The 12599-nt window shown below is 42.6% G+C and overlaps 2 protein-coding genes across 12 annotated transcripts in view; both read left to right on the top strand.

Moving 5' to 3' along the window:
* Window positions 1–1330, top strand: part of ARMT1 (acidic residue methyltransferase 1) — a 32791-nt gene extending 31461 nt beyond the window's left edge. The window contains exon 9 of one of the 5 annotated variants that reach the window (XR_003094344.1): window positions 623–1330. The gene's annotated coding sequence lies outside the window, so the exon portion shown is untranslated. The remainder of the gene's footprint in view (window positions 1–622) is intronic. The other 4 variants (XR_003094345.1, XR_003094346.1, XR_003094347.1 and 1 more) reach the window with 4 other exon arrangements.
* A 1524-nt stretch (window positions 1331–2854) lies between these two features.
* The window catches only part of CCDC170 (coiled-coil domain containing 170), a 115659-nt gene continuing 105914 nt past the window's right edge, over window positions 2855–12599 (top strand). For 3 of the 7 annotated variants that reach the window (XM_014520481.2, XM_025205602.1, XM_006024834.2), the window contains exons 1-2: window positions 2903–3124; window positions 7805–7881. In XM_014520481.2, the coding sequence (XP_014375967.1) occupies window positions 7838–7881 (44 nt within the window). In that variant the 5' untranslated portion in view covers window positions 2903–3124; window positions 7805–7837. Of the gene's footprint in view, window positions 3125–4411; window positions 4489–7804; window positions 7882–12599 lie in introns of all 7 variants that reach the window. The other 4 variants (XM_025205601.1, XM_025205599.1, XM_025205598.1 and 1 more) reach the window with 4 other exon arrangements.

Raw genomic sequence — 12599 nt, 5'->3', positions numbered from 1 at the left:
GGCTGATATGCCCTGGGCCCCCCACACCCCTAAGGTTGGCTCTGCCTATCCCTCCTGCAAAGATGAACATTTGTGAGCTTGCAGCAAACAGTTGCCTACCTCTGTCTTGCTCGCAGTGGACTGGTGAATTTAAGTGAGTTGTGAAGCATTTGGGTATGAATGATCTGGGTTCCACCATGCTAAAACAGTGCTATTGCTAATGGTATTGAATCAATGACAGGCAGACTTGTTTTGATAAAAGCACATCAGGCTGTAGTCTTCATTCAGTATCCATGCCTCTGGAGGACAATATCATTTCTTTTTTTCCCTGTAGGTTGTCTTTTAATGTTCAGATTAGTTTAAACTCTGTGCACGCATGCGTGCATGCATGCTAGACTCTTATGTGGCTTCCAGATATGACTATAAATCAACTTGGATTTTGTAGCAGGACTTCCTATTTTATTTTATATTATTAAAATTAAGGTCACGGTTTCTGCGTAAAAGAAGGTAGCACTTCAGTGTTCCTGCCCTGTAGCGTTATTTTGCCTTTTGGGACTACCTAGAATACTGTTGGAATCAGAAGAGAGTTCATTTTTCTAGGGTATACAATCACAATTTTCTATCCTAATTCTGTTTTTTGTAGGACTCTGCTGCATGTGCCTCACTATAGGAGCTGTGCTTAGCTACAGAGCCATAAGAGCTATTTTAAAGCAGAAGTTGGATTCTGGAGAGGTGTAAAGATACCTGTGCCACAACCAAGGAAGTAAACAGCTCAAATTCATTAGTAGTTCCTCCGTTTTTCTCTAAGTCCACAGCAAAGCAGTGGCGCAGTGGGAGGATCAGCATATGAAGGCAATGTAACTGTAGAAGAAGTAAATAAAGTCTACTTGGTAAGAAGAGGTGGTATGGAAAACCATCTACCTGCATTTCCACAGAGTTCAACTAATGGAGACTAGCTCAGAGAGCTAGAGATATTCTGCTCACTAAACAATGACTTGAGGCACTGTTGGCCCTGATTCTTATCTTCATCTGAAGAAAAGTGATGAAGGGAGGCAGCCTTGTATTGCACCTCTTTCCCAGGCCCTGGAAGCCACAGAAGCAAAGTGAAAACAAGAGTTGATAAGGACTGTACATTTCCAACACCTTAAAGATATAGAAGAAAACATCTCTACTGGAAGAGTCTTGTTCCCATGTCACTTTCTTTGGGTGGCATCTATCTTGAATTATCAAAGCAGCCTGAACTCTGTTGGGACCACAATGTAGTCTGCAAGTCTAACCTGAAATTTACTTGTAGTAAGGCAAACTTCCCTGCATACACTATAACCAGGGATCCCAGTTTCCTCTGATAAAAAAAAAAATCCCCAATTTTCATATATATATATATATATTAGTGGTGTTTCATTTTGATCATGGAAAAATGTGGATTTTAGTTACTTTTTTTAATTAAAAAATTGGGGATTTTTTTTTAATCAGAAAACCGGGATCACTGGTCATGTTTTGTGTTCAGTTCTGCAGAGCAAATCTCTGAAATCTGAATCCAATTCTTACTGAAGTCAGTAGTCTTTTTTTCTCTCATTTAAATGGCAACTGGACTGGCCTCTAAGCAAGGTAACTTGTTGTGGCATTAGAGGAAGCCAGTTATCAAATTTACCTTTGCAGATAAAAAGTTGTAAGCTAGCTCCACTCATATTATATACCCTGCCAACAGAACTGTTCACTTTTTCATCCTGGCTATTGAATGTTTTGATGGCAAAGATCAGAAGTATAAAGTGTATTTGTATTTTGAGTGTGTCTGCAATAGCAACTGATCTCAAACCTTTGTTATGCATAGTCCTTTTCACACTGGTGCTGCTACATATTGATCTCGGTAAACTCTGGACTCATCAAACAGCATCAAACAGGGTTTGCTTTTGCTGGCTCTAGAACACTGATACTGCTGCTAGTCTTGCCAGCGCAGGAGAAAGCATATTTGTATGGGAGCAGCGTTCATATTTCATATTTGTTCGTATTTAATTTTTTCCTGACAGCCTTGGCCCTGTATTTTCTAGGCAGACTCGACTCATGGTGAAATACATGCTGGTGATATAAAGGTGATTCTTGCTACCCCAGTCATATTTATTTTCCCCTCTCAGTGCTGATGGGAATAAACTCTGCTTTATAAAATTAGGCCCTGAGCCGGGAGTTTTCCTAGTGGGGACCCAAAAGCTGACCACGCCGGCTCGCTTCCATCTATCCAAGTTCCACAGGTCTTGCACGGAAGGGTGCTAGGCTTTGCGTAAGGGCAGGCAAGCCCAGTTAGGATGTCGCTGCTTGGTGGTGACAGCCGGGGGAGCTCTGGGACGCTGCGGCTGGGGCTATTGGGTGTTGCTAGGTTTGGATCACTGCGTGTATTGGCCTTTGAAGCTGTGCTGGTTTTGGGGAGCTGGCTGTGTGTGTGGGGGGGGGGGGGGGTCTTCCTCCTCCACCCTCTTTTTTAAATGATGCACTCGTGGCCCACGTTTAAGGTAAAACTCAGCTTCCCAGGGATTATCACGCTGCAGGGGCAGCGCCCATTGCGGCTCCAGAAGGGGCCAAGTCTCCGGCAAGGGGCAGGGAGGACGCGGCGGGGAGTACAACGCGCTTTCTCGTCGGCTTCAACCACCTGTGAGATCGTGCGGGGGGGGAGCCTGGAATGCGCTCTCTTTTCGGCCTCAACCACTTGAGGCCGCGCGGGGCGGGGAGGAGGAGGGGAGCCTGGAATGCAGTTTCCCTTCGGCCTCATACCTCGGCCAAGGCAAGCCGAGACTTGTAGGCTTCTCGCGAGATTTGCGACGCAGGCTTTCTGTCCCTGCAGTGTGTACGCGTTGCCATGGGGACCCCGGCAGGGCCGGCGTTGGCGGCGCGCGGCGCAGGGGCAGATGAACGCGGCGGGTATGAGCCGCGTTAGCAGTAGCGGCAGCGGCGGGTCCTGGCGGGCGGGCTCCGCCGCCTCCCGGCTCATAGACGTGACTAGCAACGCGGCGCTGCTGCCCTGAGCCGCGGCGGCTGCACCGCTAGCGCCCGAGGTACCTGGACCCTGCCTGAGCCGGGACGCAGCTCCCTGCGGTGCAACGCAGCGTCCGTGCCTGACGGGCTGGATCCAAGCAGGGAGGGGAAAGGCGCAGAGGTCGGGTAGCAGCTTCCCGTCCCTGCACTGAGCCGGCGAGGCCCTGGGCCCCCGTCTTGCACGCCCCGTGCCCCCTCTCCGTGCGGAGGCAGCAGCGGCAAGAGAGCCGGCGGGGACGAGGGGGGTGACTTTGGTTTCTCTTTTTATGCAACTCTGGGCTGCTGCCCCATTGCCCTTCTTTAGAGAGGGGCGATGGTGCCTCTGGCAGCGGGGTGGTCTGTGGTTCTCAACCTTTTGTGTACCAGGACCCATTTGTAAACGTGGATGCCCGGTCCCAACCTAGTGCCCCTTACTCCCGACCTGCTGCCCTCTGCCCCCAGTGTGTGGGCTAGGGGGGGCTCCAAGCAGCCCCACGCAGGCTGGAGCTCTGCCAGCCTGCAAGGGAAAAGCCACCGTTTTTCTCTTTGAAAGGAGAAACCATTTTTAAAGTTTGTTTGCCACCCTTTAATATATTCTTGAGACCCACTTTTGGGTCGCGGCCCATGGGTTGGCCTAGGTGACTTCTGGAGGTCCCTCCCAGCCCTGCTTCTGTGTTACCGGCCGTTACCAGCCTCTTCCCCCAGCCCTTCTGGTGGCAGGCAGCAGCCACTGCGCAAGCCTCTCTGTACCCTTTTGGGGGCAGGGGGGCTTCTATATAGCTCTGCTGCCACAGCCTGAAGTGCATCTTGGAAAGGCACCTGCTGCCAATTGGGCTGCTGCAGCTGACAGGAGGTGGAGTCAGGTCTATGCTTGTTTTCTGATGTCAGCAGAATCCCCTTTCCATTCCGCAGTGTTGATTCTACTTGGCTGGCAGAAAGGAAGGCTTTGGGCCTGGGAGCACTGGCATCTGGAGCTTTGCTGATAACACTTTTCTGTGTAGGATTGAGGACCTGCACTGAGCACCTGGCTGGCTCTGGCCTCTGTTAAACAGTTGCCTTTTGCCACACTGTAGGGTCCCAGTGAATGTTCTGACTTCCTCCTCTCCATTTTAGCGAATGCTTCACTAATCCAACACCCTGTTACGCTCTGTCTAAATAACCCAGGGGTGGGCAAAATGCAGCCCAGGGGCTGGATGCAGCCCGCCAGGCCATTCTGTCTGGCCCATGGGGCCCTGAAAATATTAATTTTCTAAATTTTTATCTGCCCTGGGCTACCTATCATGCAGTCCTCGATGGCTTGCCAAAACTCAATAAGCGGTCCTTCGCCTGAAATAATTGCCCACCCCTGACAACCTATTAAAATAACTGCTCCCTCCCAAAACCATAGTTGTCATCCTATGTTGGGAATTTGTCTCTCCAGGGGCCACAGAGTTTCCTGATGGGAGTGACATAACTTGGAAACCTTGGATAAGACCCTTAGCAGTTGATGGAAACCCCTTCTGTCTGGTGGGCAATGTAGCAGTTCTCAAACTGCGGTGAATCTGCAATGCAAGAACCTTTCCAAAGTTGAATCAAAGTCATGTGGAATTCCTTTGCCCCTTTGGAGCCTCCCTAAGTGTCTGGCTGCTGCTAAACCAGCCTTGGCAGGGTACACTTTTATTCCCACATCATAGTTCTGAAGATTTTTTTCCAGTTGGTAGACACTAGATTGACCCAAATGTCAAAACTGAAATAAAACAAAATCTCCTGTTTTTTTTTCTCAGGGGATAATTCCAGTTAAAAAGCATTAGCAAACTTTGGGGGGAAAAATCCAGTCTGGAGCCCAGTTTGCATATAGAAAAACTGCTGTGATGGAAGACAAAGCAGTGCATTTTTAGTTATGCTTTTATGTATCTGAGGTGGGGACATTAATTTGGAAAACTTTAGACAAAGTCAGAAAGTTTAATAACCACTAGTCTAGTGCCTCCATCCTACTTTTTCTAGTAGGGTTACAATTTCTAACTCCTGCAAAAGTGGTTCTTTTGATTATTTAGCCACTTTACAGCATTATCTTTCCTCTTTAACATGTCTGGAAATCCCATAAACAGGTCACATGTCAGTTTTATATGCCTCAAAGGAAAAGTAATGCCTTGCTTCTTATTTATTTTTTCATTTCTATGAAGGATAACTGATCATAATGCTGAGAGATGGTGGTGCAAATCATCCTTTTTTTCAAATTTTAGTTTTACTTCATCATTTAATCGATTTCAGGAGCTGCCACACATACTTCTCTGCAAAGTGATAGAGTTGTTTGCTCCAGTGATATTTAAATACATTTCAAATGGCCATTAGAGCTTATCTTTACAAATTCAAGGACAAAAGTTTTCTTGTTAAATGTTGCAGAAGGGAGTATCTCTGGTGTATCAGGAATTTTCTGTTATCTGAAGTTTTCTTCTCTATATTTCTCTCTTCTAACTCATTCCTTTGAAACTGTGGTTTGATGGCTTTGATCTGAAGTCAAAGGGGAGTCTCAAGGCTATTGAGACTGGAATATCCAACCACTTTCTTTTTAAAGTAATAGCAAAAAAGGTCACCAAGGCAAAAGTTCACCTTTTTAACAATGCCTTATTTAATAGGAAAAAAAGCTTTTAGTAGAATGAGTAGCTGTCACCTGGCTTAGTTTAATACTGAAAATCTATTTTTGAATTGGAGAAAAGTGTTATGTTCCTTCATTAAACTTAATTTTTTTTAACATTCAAAGGTCCACTACTATTTAAGTAAATACAGCTCTTTCAACCTGTTACAGAGCTGTTTTTAGAAGCAATTTTTAAGTTAGAATCAATGGTATTAAAAAACAAGGGAAAAAAAAGGTTTCTTGGGCTGAAAGTAGATAACTTACGAATGAACAACCAGTTAAAAATAATGTACTTTTATGAATATGCATAAAAATGGTGCAAATTTATGGTGTAAGTTGATGATCACTTCCTGTGCATTGCTGTGTTCTCTGTAAGATCAGATCAGCCACAATTATCACATACGTGTCTATTATCATCTGTTCCATATAATAAAAATAAGAAAGACTTAGTACAAATAAGGCATTAGAATAGAATATTGTCATGGTATGAAAGTCCATCACCTTCAGAGTCTCTTTACTTACACATTGCTTAATAAAACAAATTTATTCTCAATTTCATAGATTTCATAGACATTAGGGCTGGAAGGGACCTCGGAAGATCATCGAGTCCAGCCCCCTGCCCAAAAGGCAGGAAGTCACCTGGGGTCACAGGATCCCAGCAAGATAAGCATCCAGTTTGCTCTTGAAGGTGTTCAATGTAGGCGCTTGAACCACCTCCGGCGGCAGGCTGTTCCAGACCTTGGGGACTCGGACAGTAAAGAAATTCTTCCTTATGTCCAGCCTGAAACGGTCTTGTAGTAGTTTATGACCATTCGACCTAGTCGTCATCCCTTGGGGTGCTCTGGTGAACAAACGTTCCCCCAGATCCTGGTGGTCACCCCTGATAAACTTGTAGGTGGCCATCAGATCACCCCTGAGCCTGAGCTTTTCCAGGCTAAAGAGCCCCAGGGCTCTCAGCCTGTCATCGTAGGGTCTGCTTCCCTGACCTCTGATGATGCGCGTGGCTCTTCTCTGGACTCTCTCAAGCTTCTCCACATCCTTTTGGAATTGTGGAGCCCAAAACTGGACGCAGTACTCCAGCTGCAGCCTCACCAAGGCCGAGTACAAGGGGAGAATGACGTCCCGGGATTTGTGTGAGAAGCATCTATGGATGCAAGTCAGCGTTTTGGTTGCTTTACTAGCCGCAGCATCGCATTGCAGGCTCATGTTCATCTTGTGGTGAATGATGACCCCCAAGTCTCTTTCTTCCATAGTGCTAGCCAACATAGCACTGCCGAGCACATAGCACTGCCGAGCTGCTCAAAGGCCTTTATAAATCAGTCCATCCACTTCTAATAACCCCCCTCCCCCAAACAAACAAGTAACATTGCAAGGAGTGCACAGAAAATAGCTCCTTGTTCAGTCATGTACTATTGCTGCATTTCATTTCACCCACCCTTTGTCTGGATGTGGCCAGATCCTTAAGGGACAAGAGTGTTGTTTGTTTGGTTACGTGCAGGGGTCAACCCAACTTGAGAAGGTGGCCGACTGATTGTGTGGGGAAATCGCAAGGGCACCTGCCACTTTCATGGGCTAGTTGTGGCGCCCACTTCTGATTGGTTGATGGGCCCTGCCCCTTTCTGTTGTTTGACTGTGAAGGCTGTCCATCATATGGCCCCACCCCTTGCTGATTTGTGGAGAGGGGCAGGGGCTGCATGACAGGCAGCCCTCAGCCAATCAACGGCAAGAAGGGGGTGGGGGCAGCAGGCATCTTTGGCTCCCCCTCATGTAGGTGGGACTAGGGGGTTGTTTGGCTGTGCTGCTGTGCTGTGAGGACTGCTGGTTCCCTCTGGGGAGCCAGCATTTTATTTTCAGCAAGTTTTCTTTTTCTTTTTTTTTTTGCGGGTTTTGCAGACATTGCCTGATTTTGTGGGCAATGCTGGATCTCAGTAGGTCCCTATTTATGTGTAAAGCACATTCAACAATGTTTCAGAATAATCACAAGTAACAAATCTTGACTTGTTTACAACATTTATTTGTATAACTGTTGAGGCAAAGCACCAGGGGGACCCATTTCCCTAAATTTTATTCTCTTACTACAACTCTTAAATAAGCAAGTCTTACCAGAATTTGCAAGTGGTTATAAAAGCTAAAATGCCACTTTTCTGATAAATGGTTTGAGATAACCTCCTTCCTTAACCATACTGAATACAGATTTATTATAATTAGGTCCAAGTTCAGTTCACTGGAACTGACAGACAAATGGAAGACGGAGAGAATGTATCTGTTACTTGTAATGTTACAAGGTAAGAAAAAGTTTGATTGCAATATTATTTTTCTCATTCAAAAACTGGTGACTGAGGCTAATCATCAAATAAACAGAACTGGATAATGATTCTTGTCTCTCAATGATAATTTTAATGATTACAGCAGAAGTGGGGTGGGATTTAGGTATATTCAGGAGAGAAATACAAAAAATACCAGAAAAAAATTATTTTATTTAGTTGGAGTGTTTTCTTTAGATACTACTGTCGCTTTCTTGAAACAAGTATGTTTGGAAAAAAATACACAGATGCACAACAAATAATTAAAAGTTTGAGAGGAATTGCAGAGGAGAAAATCAGCAGAAATTCAGGTCAGTTTGGAAAGAAGACTTAACAGAGGGTGAGTGAACTTCATTATGATGGAGATGGAGAAAAACGATTAAAACCTTTGTTTACAGCCTTTTCCAAGAAGAAAGCTGTATTATCAACAATTTTAAAATAAAAGAGCCAACATTATTTGACACACTTTCGTGTTGCCAATCCTTGCAGTTTTGTTGCAAGGCCGATAATTTTTGGTGGTTTTCTTAAAGCCCTCATTTCTGGAGTCAAATACTTAAACAAGAATCTCAACGTTAATATTTTTGAATAACTCTCTAGCCTTCATGGTTTGCTAAGGAAGATTTGAAAATGTGACTTGAGTATCTTCACCAAGACCAGAAACCAGAAAGGAAGAGTGTACCAAATTTTTTACAGTTTCATGATTCCAAACCAATCTTGCAGTTCATTGCAGTTCATGATTTTTGAATCCTGGTGGTTGGCAATACTGTGTCATATGCCAAGAATTCTTTCTTTGCTTCAGAAAAGTACTTTAAATAAGGCAAAACTTTACCTTGGTTAGTGTTTCTCAGACTGTAAAGTGGGCTCTAGTCAGGTGTTAGATGGGTTAACAAATTAGAATCCATTGTTGTTACATTTATTTAAGATTAAATGGGATGAAACACTATTTTTTTTTATGCGATCAGCTAGATCTTAAAGCCTGGTAAGTGCTGGTCTAGATTTGCTAGTATTAATGTTGTTGTTGCTACTTTAATCTCAAACATTTTAGGTGAGATTATCACCTCTTCTTTGCCTTCTGTGCACTGGATAAAATGGATAAAGCTGTATAAAGGGGTACTTAGAGGTCAAGGGTCCAGCTGGATGGGGAAGAATTGTCCTGGCACAGGAACAGAAAGAGACAGCTGTACGGGCTAAGGAAAACAGTTGCAGACTCTTCTTCAGGACCCTCCCTCACAAGCCCTCTCTTTGGGGTGGGGCCACAGCATGTAGCACTTCCAACATTTTCTGGGCAGCACTATTACCATAGGCATGCAGGGACAGGCCACTGGAATTTAGACACTTCCCCTACTCTCAAATCAGTTCAGGTTTCGCTTGGTACCAGGATGTCTTAGCTCTCATCCTCAGGGCTGTGAATTTTGTCCTGTTTGTCTCAGAGGTACAGCTCAGACTCTCACCTCTCGTATTTGACCTAGCTGGTGGTGTTTGGAGGCTGTATTAGTGATCCAGCTGGTATGGCAGATAACTTTGCTTCTTCAGTTAGCAAATCCTGATCATTATCTTACTTACGTATATGTAAACTAGGAGTAACTCTACTGAAGTCTATGATTTGGTACTGAAACATACCAGTGAAAGTGAAATTAGAATCAAGCCTGGGAGTCAAGACTACTAGAAACTTGCAGGGCTCTGCCATAGATGTCTGGTGTGTCCAGATCACTTTATTTCTCATTACTTTATTTTCCCCAGGTATGAAGTGGGGGTAAAAATCCTGATTTAGCTTACAACAGGGATGCTAAACAGCTTACAACAGGGATGTTGTCAACAGGACAGGCTAAAAAAAAATAATTGAAACATGATTTTCCCTATGAAAAATGGATTTAGACCAAACATTTTTTTCATAAAAATGCTTTTCAATAATTCTTTTTTGTTTTTGAGAGACACAGAGAGAGAGACAAAATCCCAACTTTGGAAACTGAAGAATTGATGTTTTTCAGTTTTTTACAATTGGCTAAAAGTGCTTTATTTTTGTTTCCTTCAGCCCTCATTAGACACCAATTATATGGGAAGACTAGGAAAAGCTAAAACATTCTTGAAGAAAACCCCCCCCAAACACCGCAAAACTTAATGACAGTTTTACATGAAATGAAAATGTAAATTATTTGGAGTTTATGTTGGAATTGCATATACTAATATTTTAGTTGTGAGAAGATGTTTATACAGTGTTTTGAGATATTCATGTACAAAGTGGTGCTTGAAAAATACACAGTTTTATCCAAAATGGAAATAGGGGCTCTCTGGTTTACTTCTAAACAGTCCTACAGTCTTACCTTTTGTCTTCATCTGGTAGCACTTTTGAATAAGTAATAATCAGTCATCAGTTTGTATCTCTATACAGGAGGTTGCATTGATCTGAAGGGTGACTTGCAAAGCTGTTAGAAGGGAGAAACTGTTGAATCCATGTCTTTGTATGCACATGAACAATTTCCAAGAAAAATATGTGTTTTGAAACAAAATGCTTTCTTTCAAATATCCGTTTTTCATCCAGCATTCAAGTATGGAGTTCTGCTTTTCCTCTCTAGGCATTGATATCATGAATCCCTGTGCTGGTGTTATGATTGTTGGCCTAGAGACAGTATGGGAGTGGAAAACCAGACTGAAAGGAAGTCAACCAGCTTTTATGCTCTATCATACAGTTTCTTAAACTTCATGTATAGTCTTACTTTACATCCCGCGGGACACAAAATGGCTTATTAATATAAACATTTATATTCCATAGTGCACAAAGTAAGAGTGATGTAAAAAGAGTATAACAAAACACTGAATACAAGTTGCCTTTTCTAGCTCCTTGGACAAGCTTTCTTTTTTAGTACTAATCCATGTTGTCAGCCTACTTCATAAAGACATGCTAGTGTGAAAAGGAAGTTAGTGACTGCAGTTCCAACAGCTTGGAGCTGCTAAAGGTCATAACATGTAAAACTATAATAAAATAAGTGTTAATTTTATCTATGCAGTTTTTCATTTACACAGAAAATTGGGGTGTTGTTTTCCTTTAGAAAACAGATTTTATTTAAACTCCAATGCATAAAATGTTGATACTTTTTAAATCTATACATGTGATGTTGCTTATTGACAGTTGTTTATTCCTCCCTGAGGATTCTCCTCAGCTGATATTGGAGTTGTTAAGGCCTGGTCTACACTGCAACATTTTGCCCACAGAAGTTACCTTTGTCACCACAAGTTTGTCTGTGACTGCATACAGATTTGATGCAAATCAGTGAAACTTCTGAATAAAAGCAGCTCTCCAAATAACACAAGCCCTCAGCTGATATGCAGCTGCCAATAAAATGCCAGTTTGGCATGCCCATTATTATTTTCTGCTGACAGAACCCTTCACAGTGAGAATATGCTGCACTAGCAAAAGCAGCAAAGTATGTATGCTTTCTTGTAACATGGCAAATATCTTAGCACTCACACCTGCTGCAAGACAACTGTTGTCTTGTTTCTATAGAGCTAACTGTAGTTTCCTTAGTCAGCTAAAGGGAAACAGCAGGTGGAAGGAAAACTTTTTTACACGGGAGGTTGGGAGAATGCTGTCTGAATGGAGATCCTAGTCTCGTAGTGAGACCAAAACTGGAATTCTGTTTTCAGAACCTGCCTTTCTACTTTCAGTAGTTCAGATTCAATGAACTGGCCTATTTTTAGAGACAAAATTTCAATAAAACACTTTACGATTTGACTTCAGATATTTACTACTTCCTCAGAGTTGTTAGGCTTTAGAAGAATAATGGAGTTGCATAGCAGCTACCTAAAATTGCTTCTCTAGCAAGAGTCTCAATATAAAAAAAAAATTCCAGGGTTTGCCTCATCATAAATAGATTGAAGCTAAAATGTTTCCTACATCCTAAAAGAGCATTTATGTTTCTTTCTGTAAATTGTTAAAGAGTTTTGAAAGTGATCTTTCTAAAGCAGGCACTGATTATTTAATGAGTGCGAGAAATACAGTTAGATCATAGATAACAGCAGTTAATAGTAGATGGAGTTTCAGGCTGTAGCTACAGCCCATCTGAAAAGATAAGCTCCTTCATCCTGCAATTGAAACCTTGAAGACTGAGTCTGATGGAACCCACTGATTTTTAGCAGGGCTCAGGACATTTAGAAGGTTCTGCCTTTACAGGTTGAATTGGATATTCAGAATCTAAGAATTGTTTTTTTCTTGATTTATTAGGCAGAGAAACACTAAGGAAACACTTAACAAGAAGTTTCTCCAAGCAGTCCTGAAATTTTTTGTCACTATATCTAATCAGTTATGCTGTCATACCCATATTAATTCCTTTGTAGAATGAGACCCTTTTAATGTATATAAGCAGCCATAAACATTAATTTACCAACTCATGAAGACCCTTTTTTAAGTAAGAATCTGCTATGATGTTGAGATTGATTGAAAGGAAATCTTTGACTTAACTCTTCTACTCAATTTTTTGTCCTCTGTATTCAATTTATTTGTAGCAAGGCCTTAATGATTTCAGATCAAATCAAATCAAGGTCCCAGTGCATTTACCTACTAAGCCCCTGGCTAAGATTCTTCATTTAAAAACATAAACTCAATTTAAAGATGCGGTGGGGGAAGTGGGAAGGAGGAAATGGCTGTAGTATATGATAAGAGCTCAAGGTTAAGGTCAATCCACGACACAGTCATTTTACTGATG

This window comes from Alligator sinensis, unplaced genomic scaffold (assembly GCF_000455745.1).
Source record: "Alligator sinensis unplaced genomic scaffold, ASM45574v1 scaffold1177_1, whole genome shotgun sequence".
NCBI lineage: Eukaryota > Metazoa > Chordata > Crocodylia > Alligatoridae > Alligator > Alligator sinensis.
This window is presented reverse-complemented; position numbering and strand designations above follow the sequence as displayed.